Genomic DNA, 16,148 nt, shown 5'->3' with positions numbered 1-16,148 from the left:
TCCAGACAAAAGTGATTAGCCAAAATGTTGAGGAGTTCCATTAATAGGAATTATTGGACATGACAGGGACTTTCCAGTTACTAGCAGTTTGAATGAGTAACATATGGCTCTGTGAGTAAGTCTTCCTGAAAGCTTTTTGAAGAATCTTAAAATCACATATTTAACTATAACTTTCCCTTGAGTCATCTGTCCAGATCCAGACTGCTTTAATTTTGTTCACATAGTAGACAAAATATTTTTTCGTAAAACGCCATCTGTGAAGAACACAAAAGCTTGGGTGGAGAAAACTGGATGAGGCTGGAACTCTGTTATACCTCAGCTTTCTCAAAAAAGAGGTCACCTGAGATAACAGGAATACTTAAGAGAATCTCAGCACAGTTATGCACAGTGTCACAATTTTTTACAAGTAGTCCTCACTTAACAATAGTAATTGGAACTAGAATATCCATCACTAAGCAATGCAGTATAAAGCAGTAAATCACATGGCTGTGCTACTTAACAATGGCTGTTCCAGCAATCCCCCAGTTACCATCATTAAGAAAGGACTAGGCAGGTCATTAAATGAGGACCTCCTCTAATTGTAACTTCTGATCTCTTGCTGGCTTCCCCACTGACTTTGCTTGCAGGGGAGATTGCAAATCATGATGACTATGATGCTGAGAAGACTGGAAATTTGGCTGGTTGCCAGATCACAATCACGTGACTATGGGAGTGCTGCAATGGCCACAACTTTAAGAACTGGTTGTTAAAAGAGAACCACCTGTATAAATATTTCCCTCCAAATCCTATATTTGTAATGCCCCAAAATAAATTAAAGCAAATGTAATGGGAATCGCAGAATGAATAAGGTATTTCAATTTACTCCACCGGACACTAGAGTTATGTATCGAAATACTCCAGCCACAACAATACTACAGAAATGCTTCTATTTCCCCACACTGTATTAGCTGCTTTTCTCCAAATAAATACTGTCTGCCCTAGTTTATTCAGGAAGAGACACGTGTGACTTTCCTTCCTTTAGAAGTTCCCTAAATGTGAAACCAAGCACTAGAGGCTGATTCTTTTCTTCAGAATGAATACCACTTAAGAATTCAAGTCTTTATTACAAACATATATATCAAGGTTAAAAAAAACTAGAAGAAAGTTGTAGCGCACTAAAAGAGAAAGGGGGAAAAGGAGACGAGATGAATACTAGCTTCTGGGAAGACTATTCAATTGCTTTTTTAGCCTAAGACCGTGATGGCGAACCTATGGCACGCGTGCCACAGGCGGCACGCGGAGCCATTTCTGAGGGCACGCGAGGCATTGCCCTGTCAGCTCCAGTGCGCATGCACCCGCTGGCCAGCTGATTTTCGATAGTTTTTTTTAATCTCCGGAGGATTTCCTGAAGCCTCCAAAGGGCGAAAAACAGCCCAATGCAAAGAGAGCTGCCGGAACGGGGAAAGACAAGCGGCAAGGAAAGAGGCTTCTTTCACTCCTGCTGGCTGTTCTGTTTCCCCCTCCCCCCTGCTACTAAAAAGGATCCTGCCCGATCGCTGAGAGAGCTGCCAGCACGGGGGAGACAAGCGGCAAGGAAAGAGGCTTCTTTCCCCCGTGCTGCCTGCTGTGTTCCCCCCTCCCCCTGCTACTAAAAAGGATCCTGCCCGATCGTTTGAATCCACAGGGAGAGAGCTGCCAGCACGAGTGAAAGAAGCCTCTTTTCTTGCCGCTTGTCTTTCCCCCGTGCTGCCTGAGTGTTCCCCCCTCCCCCCTGCTATTAAAAAGGATCCTGCCTGATCGCTGAGAGAGCTGCCAGCACGGGGGAGACAAGCGGCAAGGAAAGAGGCTTCCTTCCCCCGTGCTGCCTGCTGTGTTCCCCCCTCCCCCCTGCTACTAAAAAGGATCCTGCCCGATCGTTTGAATCCACAGGGAGAGAGCTGCCAGCACGAGTGAAAGAAGCCTCTTTTCTTGCCGCTTGTCTTTCCCCCGTGCTGCCTGAGTGTTCCCCCCTCCCCTCTGCTACTAAAAAGAATCCTGCCCAATCGTTTGAATCCACAGGGAGAGAGCTGCCAGCACGAGTGAAAGAAGCCTCTTCTCTTGCCGCTTGTCTTTCCCCCGTGCTGCCTGCTGTGTTCCCCCCTCCCCCCTGCTACTAAAAAGGATCCTGCCCGATCGCTGAGAGAGCTGCCAGCACGGGGGAGACAAGCGGCAAGGAAAGAGGCTTCTTTCCCCCGTGCTGCCTGCTGTGTTCCCCCTTCCCCCCTGCTAGTAAGGAAAGAAGAAAAGAGGCTTCTTTCATTCAACGTGGCTGCTGTTGCCCTTTTCTCCATTTCAGTGCTAGGGCATCGAGGTTGCCCCACCCACCATCGCCCAGGTCCTCGCTTCTCCCAAACATTTCTTTGCCTACCTGATTTCCAGCTCCATCGCGTTTCTTGCCATCGTGTGCAGAGAAACAAAGTTTGTGGGACTAAAAAAAACTTCAATCAATTACAACTTGGGGAGGGGGAAGAGATCTCGCAAAGTTGGAATTGATTGATTGAAAGGAGTTTTTTTTAGTCCCACAAACTTTGTTTTCCTGTCCAAAACGGCAAGACACACGATGGAAAAATGCTACGGAGTGGAAATTAAATAGGCAAAGAAATGCTTGGGAGAAGCGAGGACCTGGGCGATGGGGGGTGGGGCAGGCTCCATGGAGTGGTGCTGAAATGGAGAAAAGGGCAACAGAGGAGCCACCTTGAGGGGGGAAAAGCTGCTTTTCCTTATTTCCTTGCTACTTGTCTTTCCCTCATGCAGATTGGTCTCTTCCTCATTTCCCTTTGGATTTCAGGGACCAGGCAGGATCCTCTGTGCTAGCACGGGGGAGGGGGGGAACAGAGCAGCCACCTTGAGGGGAAAAAGCTGCTTTTTCTTCTTTTCTTGCTGCTTTTCTTTTCCCTGTGCCAGCCGCTCCCTTCCTCATTTGTCTATTGACTGTAGTGCCCAGGATCCTCTTTAATAGAAGGGGAGAATTTAGCAACTGGACTCACACCTGCCATTGTAAAAAGAGCCCAATCTTTACACAGGAGAATGATAAGGGAAGGTTTTTTGACACAGGAGCACACTTGAGCATTCCCCCACCCCCACCCCAATCTCTGCCCATTAGTGGCAGAGCAACTTCTCCCCTCACTGGGTGTTAGCCAAGGGGAAGCAGCCAGAGCAGGGAGTGGCGAGGAAGCCTTGTGCAATAATGCACGGTCCACACAGGTGAGCGGGGACATTACGTTATGTGGGTCGGCACTCGAGTTCGTGTGATAGCGCGCACGTATGTGCTTTTGGCACCCGAGGCGAAAAAGGTTCGCCATCACTGGCCTAAGATCTCACTCATCACACAAAGAGACTGAGATCAAGAAAAAAAATTAAAACAAAGCCACAAGAACCCTGATCACTGGCAATAAAATACAGTAACATCCAACATGAGTTTAGTTTCATTTATCCTAATGCGTAGTATAAAAACTGCCACCTCTTTTTGGATGATTTTTAAGGAATGGTGCTTCTTTTCTTACTTGGCTTTCAGCTAGTCTACAGGGAAGAGAAGGCTTACTCTTCATACCAGACATTAGACTAAAGACAAAATAAAGATTATACCTTGCTTTTTAAAAACAAAACTCTCAAACTGAAAGCGGAACTGTCATTCCTAGTTGGTTCCTTGATTTTCTTCAGCATCAATTGCCTCTATATACAACCAGGATTAAATACCCAGTCAGTTTTTGCTTGACTCTTTCTGTGTTTGAACCTCTAGGAATGAAATGTACCCCATTCACTACGGCAATTTTACTCTTCTTGATTTCTTGAGTGTTTCCTCAATAACTGCAATCGCTATTATTTATGTTCACTTTTTGATGACACAGAACGGCTACCAGAGGAGATTTTGCTGAGTCTGCTTTTAAAGAAAAGAATGTAAGGTTTCAAAGCTGGAGAATATATAACTTACAGATAGTTGGGGTCAAAATAACTGGATATTGAAGTGTAATCATCAAGGCTCCAGGACAGAGAAAACTGTCTAGCAGAAAATGTAACTGAGAAAATATATTAATTATATTTGTGGTTGACTTGTGCAATTAATTGATATAAAGATAAAAGTGAAAATGTGAAATTTCTCACAAATGTGAAAATTTCTGGTGTAAGAATACTAGTAATTGCTATTATTTATTTATTTATTTGATTTGATTTCTAGACCACCCCCTCTCCCCGAAAATTGTTATTTTCATCATTATCATCATTATCAACATTATCATCAAGTAATTTAATCATCAGGTAACATAAATACATGATGCATAGAGGAAAATGTGCTGAAAAGTAAATATAGACACAAATAATAAAAACAGTATATATCCTAAATGTGGCTGTTGGTAGATCTGTTACAGTTAAGATAATATATAAAGTTCACTTCAATTTTACATAATTGTAGTCCTGCCTCTGACCTTTCCCATTTTAACTTTGTTTAAAATCTAGAAATGGAAGTTAAGCCTACAATCTGTTTTGTAATGATTATATTATAACAATTTAGAAATCCATAGTCTTCTTTTTACATTATCCATTATGTAAATTCTTAACGTTTTATGTACTAACAATTTTTCTATGAATTAATAAAAAGAATCTATGTTCTAATTAGAAAAGATTATTAGACAACAGTGGCTTGTACAGCGATGGCCCTTACCTAAGTCTACTGAAATAAAGATGGCTTAAGATACTATCGTGTGATTAATGTATCCAATTAAGTTCTATAAAATTTATGAACAAATTAACATAAGTGGATTAGAACCAATAGCTTTTCTGTATTGCAAATATATAGAATGCATGTTCACATCACCACTTGGTGCTGTTGTTGATTCCATTCCACCATGCTTCAAGGTGAAGTATAGCCTATAAAGCTCTAATGGTCTACATCTGGGATGCTGTATAAGGTTACTCTCCTTTCAGCAACAGCTATACTTCACAAACAGGATAACCAAAATTGACCAAATTATTTAGTGATTCAGGCTGTTCAACTTATTTCTACAGGACCAGAGGAAATGGCTGCAATTATATTGGGAAAAACAGGATTTCTTCACATTCAGTGTTTTGTCATTCCTTTTCTATTAGTTTGCATTTTATTGTATGACTCTGAAACTCATTATAAAAAAGGAAATTTTTGGCAGAACTGTTTGATCTAGAATAACCGTTGGCTTACCTGAATGGTCGTTCTTTAGGTGCTGTGAGAGTGTCCAAGCATGGGTTAACTTCAGCTTGCTGCCCAAGGACTGAGTTCAAAATTTGTGTAGCCATGCCTCCTGCTCCCTTTAGAGACTCTGTTTTAAAAACGAAGGTATGAGACCTGGAAGGATGCTGTAAGGAGTAATATCTATGCCATGGAGGTGATAATTCACGCACCCGTAGGAGACCCCAGGGCGGGATTGGACACTCCCGCAGCGCCTAGAGAATGACCATTCAGGTAAGCCAACGGTCATTTTCCTAGGCATTGCTTGGAGTGTCCAAGCATGGGACATACCCAAGCTATGTAGTCCCAGGGTGGGAAGAAGGAATGTCCTGGTTAGCAGGAGCCGCGAGGACTCGCTGTAAAACTCTCCTTCCAAATGAAGCCTCTGCAGAGGCAAAAGAGTCCAGTCTTTAATTTTGAATGAACGGTGACAGCGAGGACCAGGTAGCCACCCTGCAGATTTCTTCAATAGGCGCTTGAGTGGTCCAGGCGGCCGTAGTTGCGGCACTCCTCGGGGAGTGTGCTGTTATACAAGGAGGGACAGGTCTGGATTGTTGCCCATAAGTCAGCTTAATGCAAGCATGCAGCCAACGTCCTATGGTGGAAGATGATACCTTCCTGCCCATGGAGATGGGCTGGAATGATATGAAGAACAATTCTGACTTGTGAAATGAAGCTGTCCTCTTTTTGTACACCCGCACACCGTGGCACACATCCAATTTGCGCCAGATGCGCTCCCTGGGATGACTGGGGTGCGGGCAGAAGTCGGGGAGGATGACCTCCTGCATTCTGTGGAATAAATTGTTAATTTTTTGTAGAAATGCTGGATCCAATTGCAGAATGTCTCTGTCCAAGTGTATAATACAGAGGTCCTCCCTAACGGAGAACGCAGCTAACTGCGAAATTCTGTGTGCTGAAGTGATGGCTACAAGAAAGGCGGTTTTGAACGACAAATGTCGTAGGCTAACAGAGCGAATTGGTTCTAATGCCGCTGATGTTAAGGCCTGCAATACAACTGGTAAGTCCCAAGTTGGGTAACGGTGTACCATCGGAGGGCATAGGTTGGTAGCCCCCTTTAGGAAACTGCGAACCCTTGGATGTCTGCTGAGCGGTTGAGAATCGTTCCTGGACAAGATGGTGGATAGGGCTGCCGTCTGTCTCTGAAGGGTGTTGGGGGCGAGGCCCTTGTCCAACCCCTCCTGGAGGAAGTCCAGAATTTGTGGGATTGTCGCTGCTGTGCAATTGATGTGATGGGACTAACATCAAGAGTAGAAGATAGCCCAAGTTGCGTCATAGATCCGCACGGTAGAAGGTCGCCTGGATGGTATAGATGACCTTGTCACAGAAGCTGTCCTGTCTCAAGAGGTCCCCCTCAAGTGCCTAATTGAAGCCATTGAGGGTCCAGGTGTGGGATGACCCCTTGGCTGAGGGAGATTTGCTCCTGAGGTATGTGTCAGTGTTTGGTCACTGACAGCCTGACAAGGTCAGCAAACCAGGACCTCCTTGGCCAGTGCGGGGCGACCAGCAGTACTTCGGCGCCCTCCAGCAGGATCTTCCTGATCACCTGAGGTATCAGTGGGAGGGGCGGAAATGCATATAACAGGCCAGGAGGCCAGCGGCATCGAAGAGTGTCCATCCCTTCCGCGCCAGAACATTGGAATCTTGAAAAGAACTAGGGGAGATGCGTGTTCTCGGGACTGGCGAATAGGTCAACCATCGGAAGACCGAACCTCTGGGTCAGTTGGTGAAACAGAGATGGATGAAGTCACCATTCCAAATTGCTGATGGTCGTTCTGCTAAGCTAATCCGCTGTCACATTCTCCTTCCCCGAAATGTGATCCGCCCTTATGGACTGAAGGTGACGCTCTGCCCACCGCCCCAGGGCTTCTCCCTCCAACATCAGGGCCCTCGATTGAGTTCCGCCCTGGTGATTGACGTAAGCCTTGGTGGCAATATTGTCCGTCAATAGGAGGACATGGGATCCTTCGATGAACTGCCGGAAGTGGCACAGGGCTAACCTGGCAGCCCTGAGCTCCAGCCAATTTATGTTGTGGGCGAGCTTTGCCGGAGACCATCTGCCCTGCGTCATGTGCATCTGCAGGTGGGCGCCCCAACCATACAAGCTGGCATCTGTTGTTTTGACCAGGCGCTCTGGTTCCTTGAAGAGAGACCCCTTCTTCAGCACCGCTGTCTGCCACCATCTGAGTGACCAGAGCACCGGTGGAGGAACTCTTACCATCCTTTTCTAGTTGCTGGCCTTGCGTCGCTGAATCGGAAGCAGGACCACTGAAGCTCCCATGCATGCAGTCGTGCCCAGGGAACCACTGCGATGCACGAGATCAATTTCTCCAGCAGCTGGGCTAGCGTGACAAGAGGCGCTGACCTGGACTTCCAGATCTGACACACGAGGGACGTGATGCTGTCCGTTTATTCTTGACAGCTTCTGGGAGCTCCCTAACCTTCCTACCTGACCCCTGAGCTCACCAGCGGCCGCTGACAAGCCTCCCGGTGGTGACTCAACCGCGGTGGTCATGGAAGGCAGCCTCGCTCCAAGCTGCTTGTTCCGTGCGTCAGGAAGGCTATATGAGAAATTTTCACTTGCAGGGAAAAATAATAATAAAACCTAATGCTTCATAAACTGTCCACTGACAACAACAACAAAAAAAAGGCTACATTAGACTGTTTTGAGAGTCCAACTTGCTGTCCAAGAACTGGATCTCCCCAACTGCGTCCTTTTAGGGCGACTGAGTTTTTTAAACTGGGCCTCTAAAGGGAGCAGGAGGTGTGGCTACACAAACTTTGAACTCAGTCCTTGGGCAGCAAGCTGAAGTTAACCCATGCTTGGACACTCCAAGCAGCGCCTAGGACAGCGATGGCGAACCTTTTTGGGCTCCCGTGCCAAAAGCGGGGAGAACGCAAGGGGGTCGTACATAGGTGTGCCATACCCATAATGCAATGTGTGCGACCCCCCATTGCGCATGCGCGCAAACACACCCTGCACATGCGTGTGACCCCTCCCTTTTGGCCCGCAATAGACTTGTTTTTCACCCTCCCCAGGCTCGAGAATCTTTTGAGGAGCTTGAGGAGGGTGAAAATAACCTCCCCCACCCTCCCGAGGCTCTTTGCTGTCTCTCGGACTGCACTGGGGGAGAAGCATTTGCAATCGGTGTCTGCCCCGCCCACCTCCCCCACGGCAGCTTCTCCTTCTTTTGGCTGCTCCAGCATCCCAGCCAGAAGCAGCACTGTGACAGCTGCTGGGGGTGAGGGGGTGGCGGTGGCAAGGATGGGCAAGGGTTTCCCTCCCTCCCCTCACAAGCGGGCTACTTGCACGGCTCTAGCCCGTGGCTCTAATGAAGATCTGCAGACCCGAGCGCTGCTACTTCCAGCCGGGATATATTCTGCCAGACCCTTGGCGGCGTCTTTATGTGGGTAGCTCGCCTCCCTGCCAGCAGCTCATCCAGCGTCCCGGCTGGAAGCAGCAGCGCAACAGTTGCTGTTACCAGGGGCGAAGGGGTGGCGGTGGAGAGTACGGGCAACCACCGCCCCATCATCCTCTCCCCAACAGCGGCTGTTGCGCTTCTGCTTCCAGCCGGGATGCTGGCAGAGGAGCTGCTGGCGGAGAGGTGAGCTACCCGCATAAAGACACCACCGAGGGTCTGGCAGAATATATCCCGGCTGGAAGAAGCAGCACAACAGCAAAGGAGTAGCGATGGCAAGGACAAGCGTCCCCCCCTGCCCGAGCAGACGTCTTCAGAGCTCCAGCCTGCAGCTCTGATGAGGATCCGCGGTCCGGAGTGCTGCCACTTCCAGCCGGAATATATTCTGCCAGACCCTTGGCGGCCTCTTGATGCAGGTAGCTCGCTTCCCCGCCAGCAGCTCCTCCGCCAGAATCCCAGCTGGAAGCAGAAGCACAATAGCCGCTGTTGGTGAAGAGACGAAGGGGCGGCGGTCGCCCGTTCTCGCCTCTGCCACCCCTTCGCCCCTGGTAACGGCGATTGTTGCACTGCTTCTTCCGGCCGGTGGCTGCCCAGTTGCTTCTATGCAAAAAGCCCACTCAGGCGGGGGAGGGAGGGAAGCCCCGACCACAGCTCTACTAAGAAGCGATGGCCAGGAACCCCTCTCTGTGTCTTTTGGCACGCGCAGCCGTTGCTCTTCCTGTTGCTGGTTTTTGGTGTGCATGCGTGCCAGGAACCAGATCACCAAATGGCCGACACGCATGTGCACCCTGGAAACAAAAAGATCATTTTCCTGGCGTGCACATGCGCACCGGGCGGCTCCACTTCTGCTTTCTGGCACGCCAATGCGTGTCAAGACCAGCTGGCTGCTGCGCCCGAACCCAGAAGAGGAACTGGTGATGGCTCCGCGTGCCAGGAGAAATGGCTCTGCATGCCACTTCTGGCACGCGGTCCATAGGTTCGCGATCACGGGCCTAGGAGAAACAAGATGCAAGTGGTACAGACAATAGATTTTGACTCCCAGACTATGTATCGATTCTACTTGGGGGTATGCTATCCCATTCAGAGATATCAATAGAACAACTTCAAACTTTAGAAGTCCATGTGCAGAAGTATAGCCTATAACTGCCTTATAAGCTAAATTTAATTCAGCATCACTTTTTTAAAAAATAAACCAACTTGATTATTGCAATATCTTTTAAAACATAATTATCTAGTTTGGCAATCAACACAGGTGCAATTATACCAATAACTACTAACTGTATCAATGGAAAAAGAAGTCTGAATGTAATATCACCATAAATTAAATATTCTTCTTCCCCTGGAATTCCCACTGTTGCATACAATGTTTAACTTGATCAGTTTCCGAATATTTCAGTAACAATTTATAAATAATCTCCAATGAGCAGCTTTTCTAAGTAATGGTGGACATCAACCAAATGAACTCATAGCTGGCCTCTTTCCACACTTCCATCTTATCTTTACTTTCAATTAATACAAATTAAATTCATCCATCTAAATTATGCAAAGTGGCACTTCAGTCATCTGTTATTAGTTTTACTAAGAAAAAAATTAAATCAAAGCTAATAATAAAGACTTTTCTTATAAAGTATCTGGCAAACCTAAAATATTAGAGTTCATGAAGTTTTTCTTTCTATCCAGCCCTCAGTGTGCAAAGTTCCCTTTACCAAATAAAAACAATAACATTATAGAATTTTGTTTAGTGCCCTTATATAGTAAAGATCTTAAAATAGCTCTAACTGATATTTACAAAGGTGAGTTCCTCTATTGTTATTTCACAATTTATTAAGATATGTCACCACCCAAAACTTACTGGAAATTTAAGAAAATTCAGCTCAAGATCCCAATCAATATATCATAACCACCAATTCCTTTTTTTCACAGATTAATCAGGTTTGAAGATTGAGATAAGATTGCTAGTTTTAATTCACAGTTCATTTGTGAATAAGTGTAACAATTCCCTATTACAGACATTTCAATCCACATAAACCTAAGAGATCGTATTTGATGGTGATCAGTTGATGATAATGTTAAGTACAAGTTGTCCTCAATTAACAGCCACTCGTTCATTAACTGTTCAAACTTGCAATGACATTTAAAAAACAGTAATTACAACTAGTCCTCAACGTTTTAGCCGTCATAATGCAATCTGGCATTCATCAACTAATCAAGATTTTGGTCATGCAACTTGATTTGCAAGCTTTCCTTTGGCATTCCCACAAGCAAATTCAATGAGGAAGCTAGCAGGAAGTCAGAAGATCACATGAGGTCCTAGATTAACAATGGGAACTGGGAACCAACAGAACTGATACTGCTAAGTCATGTGATCATGTCACATAGAGCTTTATGAGTACATCACTTAACAAAAAATCCTGTCCTAATTACTATTGTTAAATTAGTCTACCCATACTTTTGAACCTTCATAAAGATGCCTATATGCTAAATGACAACTATGAGTATAGAATGTAAAGCCTGCCACAAATAGTCAGATATTCACTGACATACTGATGCTTGACATGAATGAAATCTGGCTCCTAAACCTCCCAAGGTAAGATACAGTGCAAATTTTAAAATCCTACCTACAGCCAGGATAGTGTGAACCGGTATCAATACAATCCCTTGTAGTTCAATTAGGGAAACACTTGAGGAGTGTGATAGGGAGTATATCAATAGAACCTGCCTCACTGTTCTATCATTAGGCAAATAAACTCAAATATTGGAGATTACTAAGATTGAGTAATACAGTAAGAAAAAGGATTCATGATACATACTGGTCTACCAGATACACAGTTGGTCATAAAAGGGCAACGTGTAATAAGTTACATCTCTTCATGACTTGCTTTATCCAATTTTCTCCAAAACCTTAAACTTCAAATAGGGTTACTTGTAAGAGAACATGTAAATCTGCATTCCCACTCTATTCATCCTGCTTTATATTTCAGTACAGTTACAACTTTAACTTATGTTTGCATATACTTAACAGCTGAGGGCCATTTTATTTATAATTAAGTTTCATAAAAGCGTAATGTACACATTCTCAGATTTTACTCTCATTATTCTTAACTATCACGAAGGATCTAGCTGAGTTATTAATCATGGTCCTATTTTGACCTCAGTGTCACTTGTCCATGTATAATGCAGCACAATATTTAGTCTGTCAATATGAATGTAAGTATTCTAACCAAAGTACCAGAAATTATTTAATAACTACAACCAAATCTTATTCCAAACAAATGTTATAGGCAATTTAAAAAAAACTATTACATTTTGTCATTTTGCTTCTCTAAAAGCAATTTCAACCATTTTCTATTTCTTAACATGGGCTAATTTAATATACAGATTTTCAAAATTAATTCCTCCACAAGAAATTGCTGGCATTTTAATTATCACAGAAAAAAAGCAAGCAACAGCATTTGTTTTAGTGTCTATAAACAAAATTATCTTTGGGCTCAGTTCTAAATTTTAAAAAAAGATGCTGATCTGAAGGAATCCTGGAATCTGAATATTCCATTGGTTTTGCTAAAGTAACCTTTGACTCTGCTGGCTATGAATTATGGCTGTGCTTGTTGTGAATTGAAACACCTCTGGACAGTAGAAGCCAGGGGAAGGAAATTTAGAATTTCTAATATGAATACTTTATTACCTAGGCCTCAACAATTGCTTTTAGCCTAGACATCAAATAAGGAAAATTAACAGCTAAATCACGATGAATCATCTGCTACATACCTTTAAAGCACATTTCCGTCCTGTCACTTTGTGAAAACATTCCAATACTTTCCCATTAATACCAAGGCCCAAAACCCGTTTAGAGATTTTATAGTCATCTGTAACTGCATATTTCTTTATTTCCCCTTTGACAGCAGCAGCCAGGTTAGGCAAAAGTCTTGTGTTGCTTTTGCTTTCATCTTGAATCTCTGATGAGGATCCTTGTTGATTCTCACTTTGTTCCATAGCAGGTAGAAGCTCAAAATTTAAAAAAAAATGCTGTCCCAATCTTCAGAAAGTCTCTTCCATTAGGCTGTTGAAGCAAACAGTTTAAAGAGACTAGATACATTTCCTAGGATTTCACAGAACATCCTCCTTTAAAAAAGAAATGTTAACTGTAAGGCACAGATTGAACTATTTATTACACCTTCTTTCTTGGTTTTATGCTATGGCACAGAATTTATAACATGGTAAGGAACATAATTCACTCAATAATCTTGTAATATACCAGGTGTGCAGCATTAATATTTACTGATCATGATCATATTTTCATAGGAAAAGGTGCCTGTAACTCTAAAAGTCATATAACATTAAGCAATTTAACACCACTAAGAAGCACTGCCAAATATTCTGTCCCATGTAAGAAACTGGGTTGTTCTTTAGGTGTGAAGACAAAAAGGTGCTTTGGAGCCCAGAAGTTGAATGAACATAACACCTATCTGCACTCTTTAAAGTACCTCCATCTTTTCTCCAGATTCGGTGACTGTCCCCTGTTGTGTGATCACAAGAAAGCACACATTTGGTTTCATAAGGTGTAAATAGGGACTACATTCATGTCTCCATGGACTAAGCATCTTCTTTTTTTAAGCCAAAGAGCTTGTTGTATAGTTATTGTAAGAAACGCTGTAACAAAGAATTTCTGACATTGTGACAAAATAGCAGTCCTGGATTGAAAACTACAAAAAGCACTGATCACTTAAAATCATATTTTCTTATTTTTTAAAATAGAAATACAACTTTAACATTTGTAAGAAGGTTCATTTAAGCAATATTCAGTTCACCTAAATAGGAATAATTATGTAGCCCTGTACTAAGAACTGGTAAATCATCCCCATAAGCAAAACCCTCATAAATGAAATTGCTTCCAGTGTTTGCAAGAACTAAATTAATGAAATAAATCACTGTATTTAACATCTTGTATAATAGCTGTATACTGATAGGCTATTTTTTTAAGCTGCTGAGTAACTAGCAAATAAAGATAAGATGTATATAATACTGATAACTTGGAAGCATATGATTAGCAGCTAAACTGGTAATTTTTCATAAAAACAAAATTAAAATTGGTAACAATACAATGAGGTTCCAATCAGTGTGATTCCAAATTAAAAATCCTAGCAAATAAAATTTTAAGACATTCCTGCTCAATTCCCCACATTGGTGCTAAATGCAGCTCAAAATTACTTCAATAATGTTGAAAAGGCCTCCTGTGAATTACAAGCATTATAAAACCACAACAAAGGCAAAGAAAGATTTACCCTACCACAATTCATGGATACACCCCCACAATCCTTCGTTGACCCATATTTTTCCTTTTAATTTGACAACTTGTGCCGTCTGCACAACTAAATTGCAGGGCTGTATCTTGATAATACAGGTTGTTCTTGACTTACAAATACAACTGGGACTGGAATTTCCATGGCTAAACAAGGCAATCATTAAAAGTGACTTCCATCCAATTTTATCTCCTTTTTGCCACAGTTGTTAAGCAAATTCAGCTTGCCCCATTGACTTTGCTTTCTGGGGAGTTCACAAATGATGAACACTTGATCCTGAGAACACTGCCGCCATTGTAAATATATATTGGCAAGAGCCCAAATTTTGATCATGTGACTACGGTGACATTGTGACAGTCAACGTGCAGGACCAGCTGTAAATTCCTTTTTTCAGTGCAATCATAACTTTGAAGTTATTAAACAAATGATCCTAAGTTGAGGACTGACTGTATTTGGTAAGACATTTCAAGAGTCCCTTTCTGCCATGAGTCTGCCTACTCATATTTGCTATGAACCCAAGATGTGATTTCATGGTCAGAAGAAGCTTTTAGGGGGGGGAAATATTTACCATTTATATATTAAGGGTACTCATGAAATTTTAAAATCCAAAACCAAGAGCCAGCTACCTGGATTGGCCAAACAACGGATACAGTGTATTTTTCAAAGAAAAAAAATCTTTTTTCAAAGAAAAATACTTTACAGCAGTTGCTTCCTCAACTGAGGCAGCATATCTTCCCTTTAAGGAAAGAAAGACATCCAACAGGTCAGTCTACCTGATCTTCTACAGCACCTGTGACCCCATCCCTTCTGGCAAGCAAATGAATAGGCGGAAATTTACAGCTAACATTTGCCCCACTTGGACCATCATCTCTCTGACACGGAGGCAGAAAATGAGGGGTGTTCCCCCCTACTCAAGGTCATTTTCTTATAATGGGTACTTGGTTGAGTCTTCCCTTCTGGACAACTCTTGGTCTAACTCTGAACTGGCCAAAGAGGCGAATTATTCCAGAAGAGAGGGGCTGCCCCGCTTCACGGTTGGCTAGAGGCTAACCCACAACCCCCTCACACAACCCAGAACGACCCATCCATTCGTGTACACTTCCTCATGGCAGCAACGTTTGGGGTGGGGTGAGGTTCTAACCCCCCCCCCACGACAGAGCCGCAGAAGCTTCAACGAGGGAGGTTACCTTCGTGGCGCGCATGCTCCTCACAGGTGGTCGCTTCGCCGCTGCTCCCTCAAACCTGTGGCTAGCCAGTGGGGGAGGCAGCAGGAATTGGCGGCCATGGGAAGCCTCGCCCCCGCCAGGCAAAGCTCTTCGCCAACCGAGCAGGACGAGTTCAGGCAGCCGCTCATGTGACTCTCCGCCCCGGCCGGCCCAACCCGGTCCCGCCATAGACAATTGCCAACATGGAGGGCGGGGCATTGTAGGCGGGAGAGCACGTGCTCCGGGGCACCTGGCTATGTGGACGGGAGTCGCTTGGTACCTATCCACTCCGCGGCCAGCAACAGTGGTGGGGGTAGGGTAGGGGGGGATGCCTCTCCGCCTGCCCCGTCCAGTTGGCGCTTCACAAACTTGTATTGTCGTCCGAAGCGAAAAGGAACTGGGAGAGAAAGGCGGGGCGGGCCAAAGCTGCTGAAGCGAAGGGCGAGTAGCGGCCCTCAATAGTTACAGATGACTACAGTGAAAGGCGTAATCCATCTGGGGTGGGTGTTAGCAGTGGGGTGACATTAGGTCGTCTATGTTTTGCGATGACGTCCCGCCCGAAACACCTTGCTTTGGCCTTCCTTTTCGTGCTCATCGGTCTCTTTTCCCAGACAGCTAAGCTTGTGTTGAGAACAAAGGGAGCCCTGGGGTGGAAGGCTAGGAGCCGCCGTCTTTCGCCGGAGCCCCCCCAAAGACCGGAGAACAACGAAGCATCTTTATATATAGACCATTGAGGCCGTTCGACGATAATTAGACAGTTGAAATGTCTTTGAATATTAGTAATATATTCGACACTATTTACAGGAAAGGAATCTGACCGTGATGGGTCTGTAGCTTCGGATTTCGGGAATGCGGTTGTTTCTCCATTACAATCTGGTATCAGGGCAACACCTACTGGTGGAAGGAAGGTTGGGTCGACAATACCGGCTGCGGGAGCAATGTTTCCACGATGGTTTGGAAAGGGGAAGAAGGAAAGCGAGTTCAGCCTACGATG

General features: G+C 44.4%; 1 protein-coding gene across 1 annotated transcript in view; it reads right to left on the bottom strand.

The window, feature by feature from the left end:
- MAPKAPK3 (MAPK activated protein kinase 3) overlaps positions 1–15,379 on the bottom strand; it is an 80,515-nt gene extending 65,136 nt beyond the window's left edge. The window contains exons 1-2 of the mRNA XM_081936777.1: positions 15,137–15,379; positions 12,418–12,709 (exon numbers count right to left, since the gene is read on the bottom strand). Coding sequence (XP_081792903.1) covers positions 12,418–12,642 — 225 coding nt within the window. The 5' untranslated portion in view covers positions 12,643–12,709; positions 15,137–15,379. The remainder of the gene's footprint in view (positions 1–12,417; positions 12,710–15,136) is intronic.
- Positions 15,380–16,148: the final 769 nt, after the last annotated feature.

The sequence above is a fragment of the Natrix helvetica genome (assembly GCF_964273705.1).
Source record: "Natrix helvetica genome assembly, chromosome: 1".
Classification (NCBI taxonomy): Eukaryota; Metazoa; Chordata; class Lepidosauria; order Squamata; family Natricidae; genus Natrix; species Natrix helvetica.
Note: the sequence above shows the minus strand (reverse complement) of the source record. Positions and strands in the feature narration are given on the sequence as shown.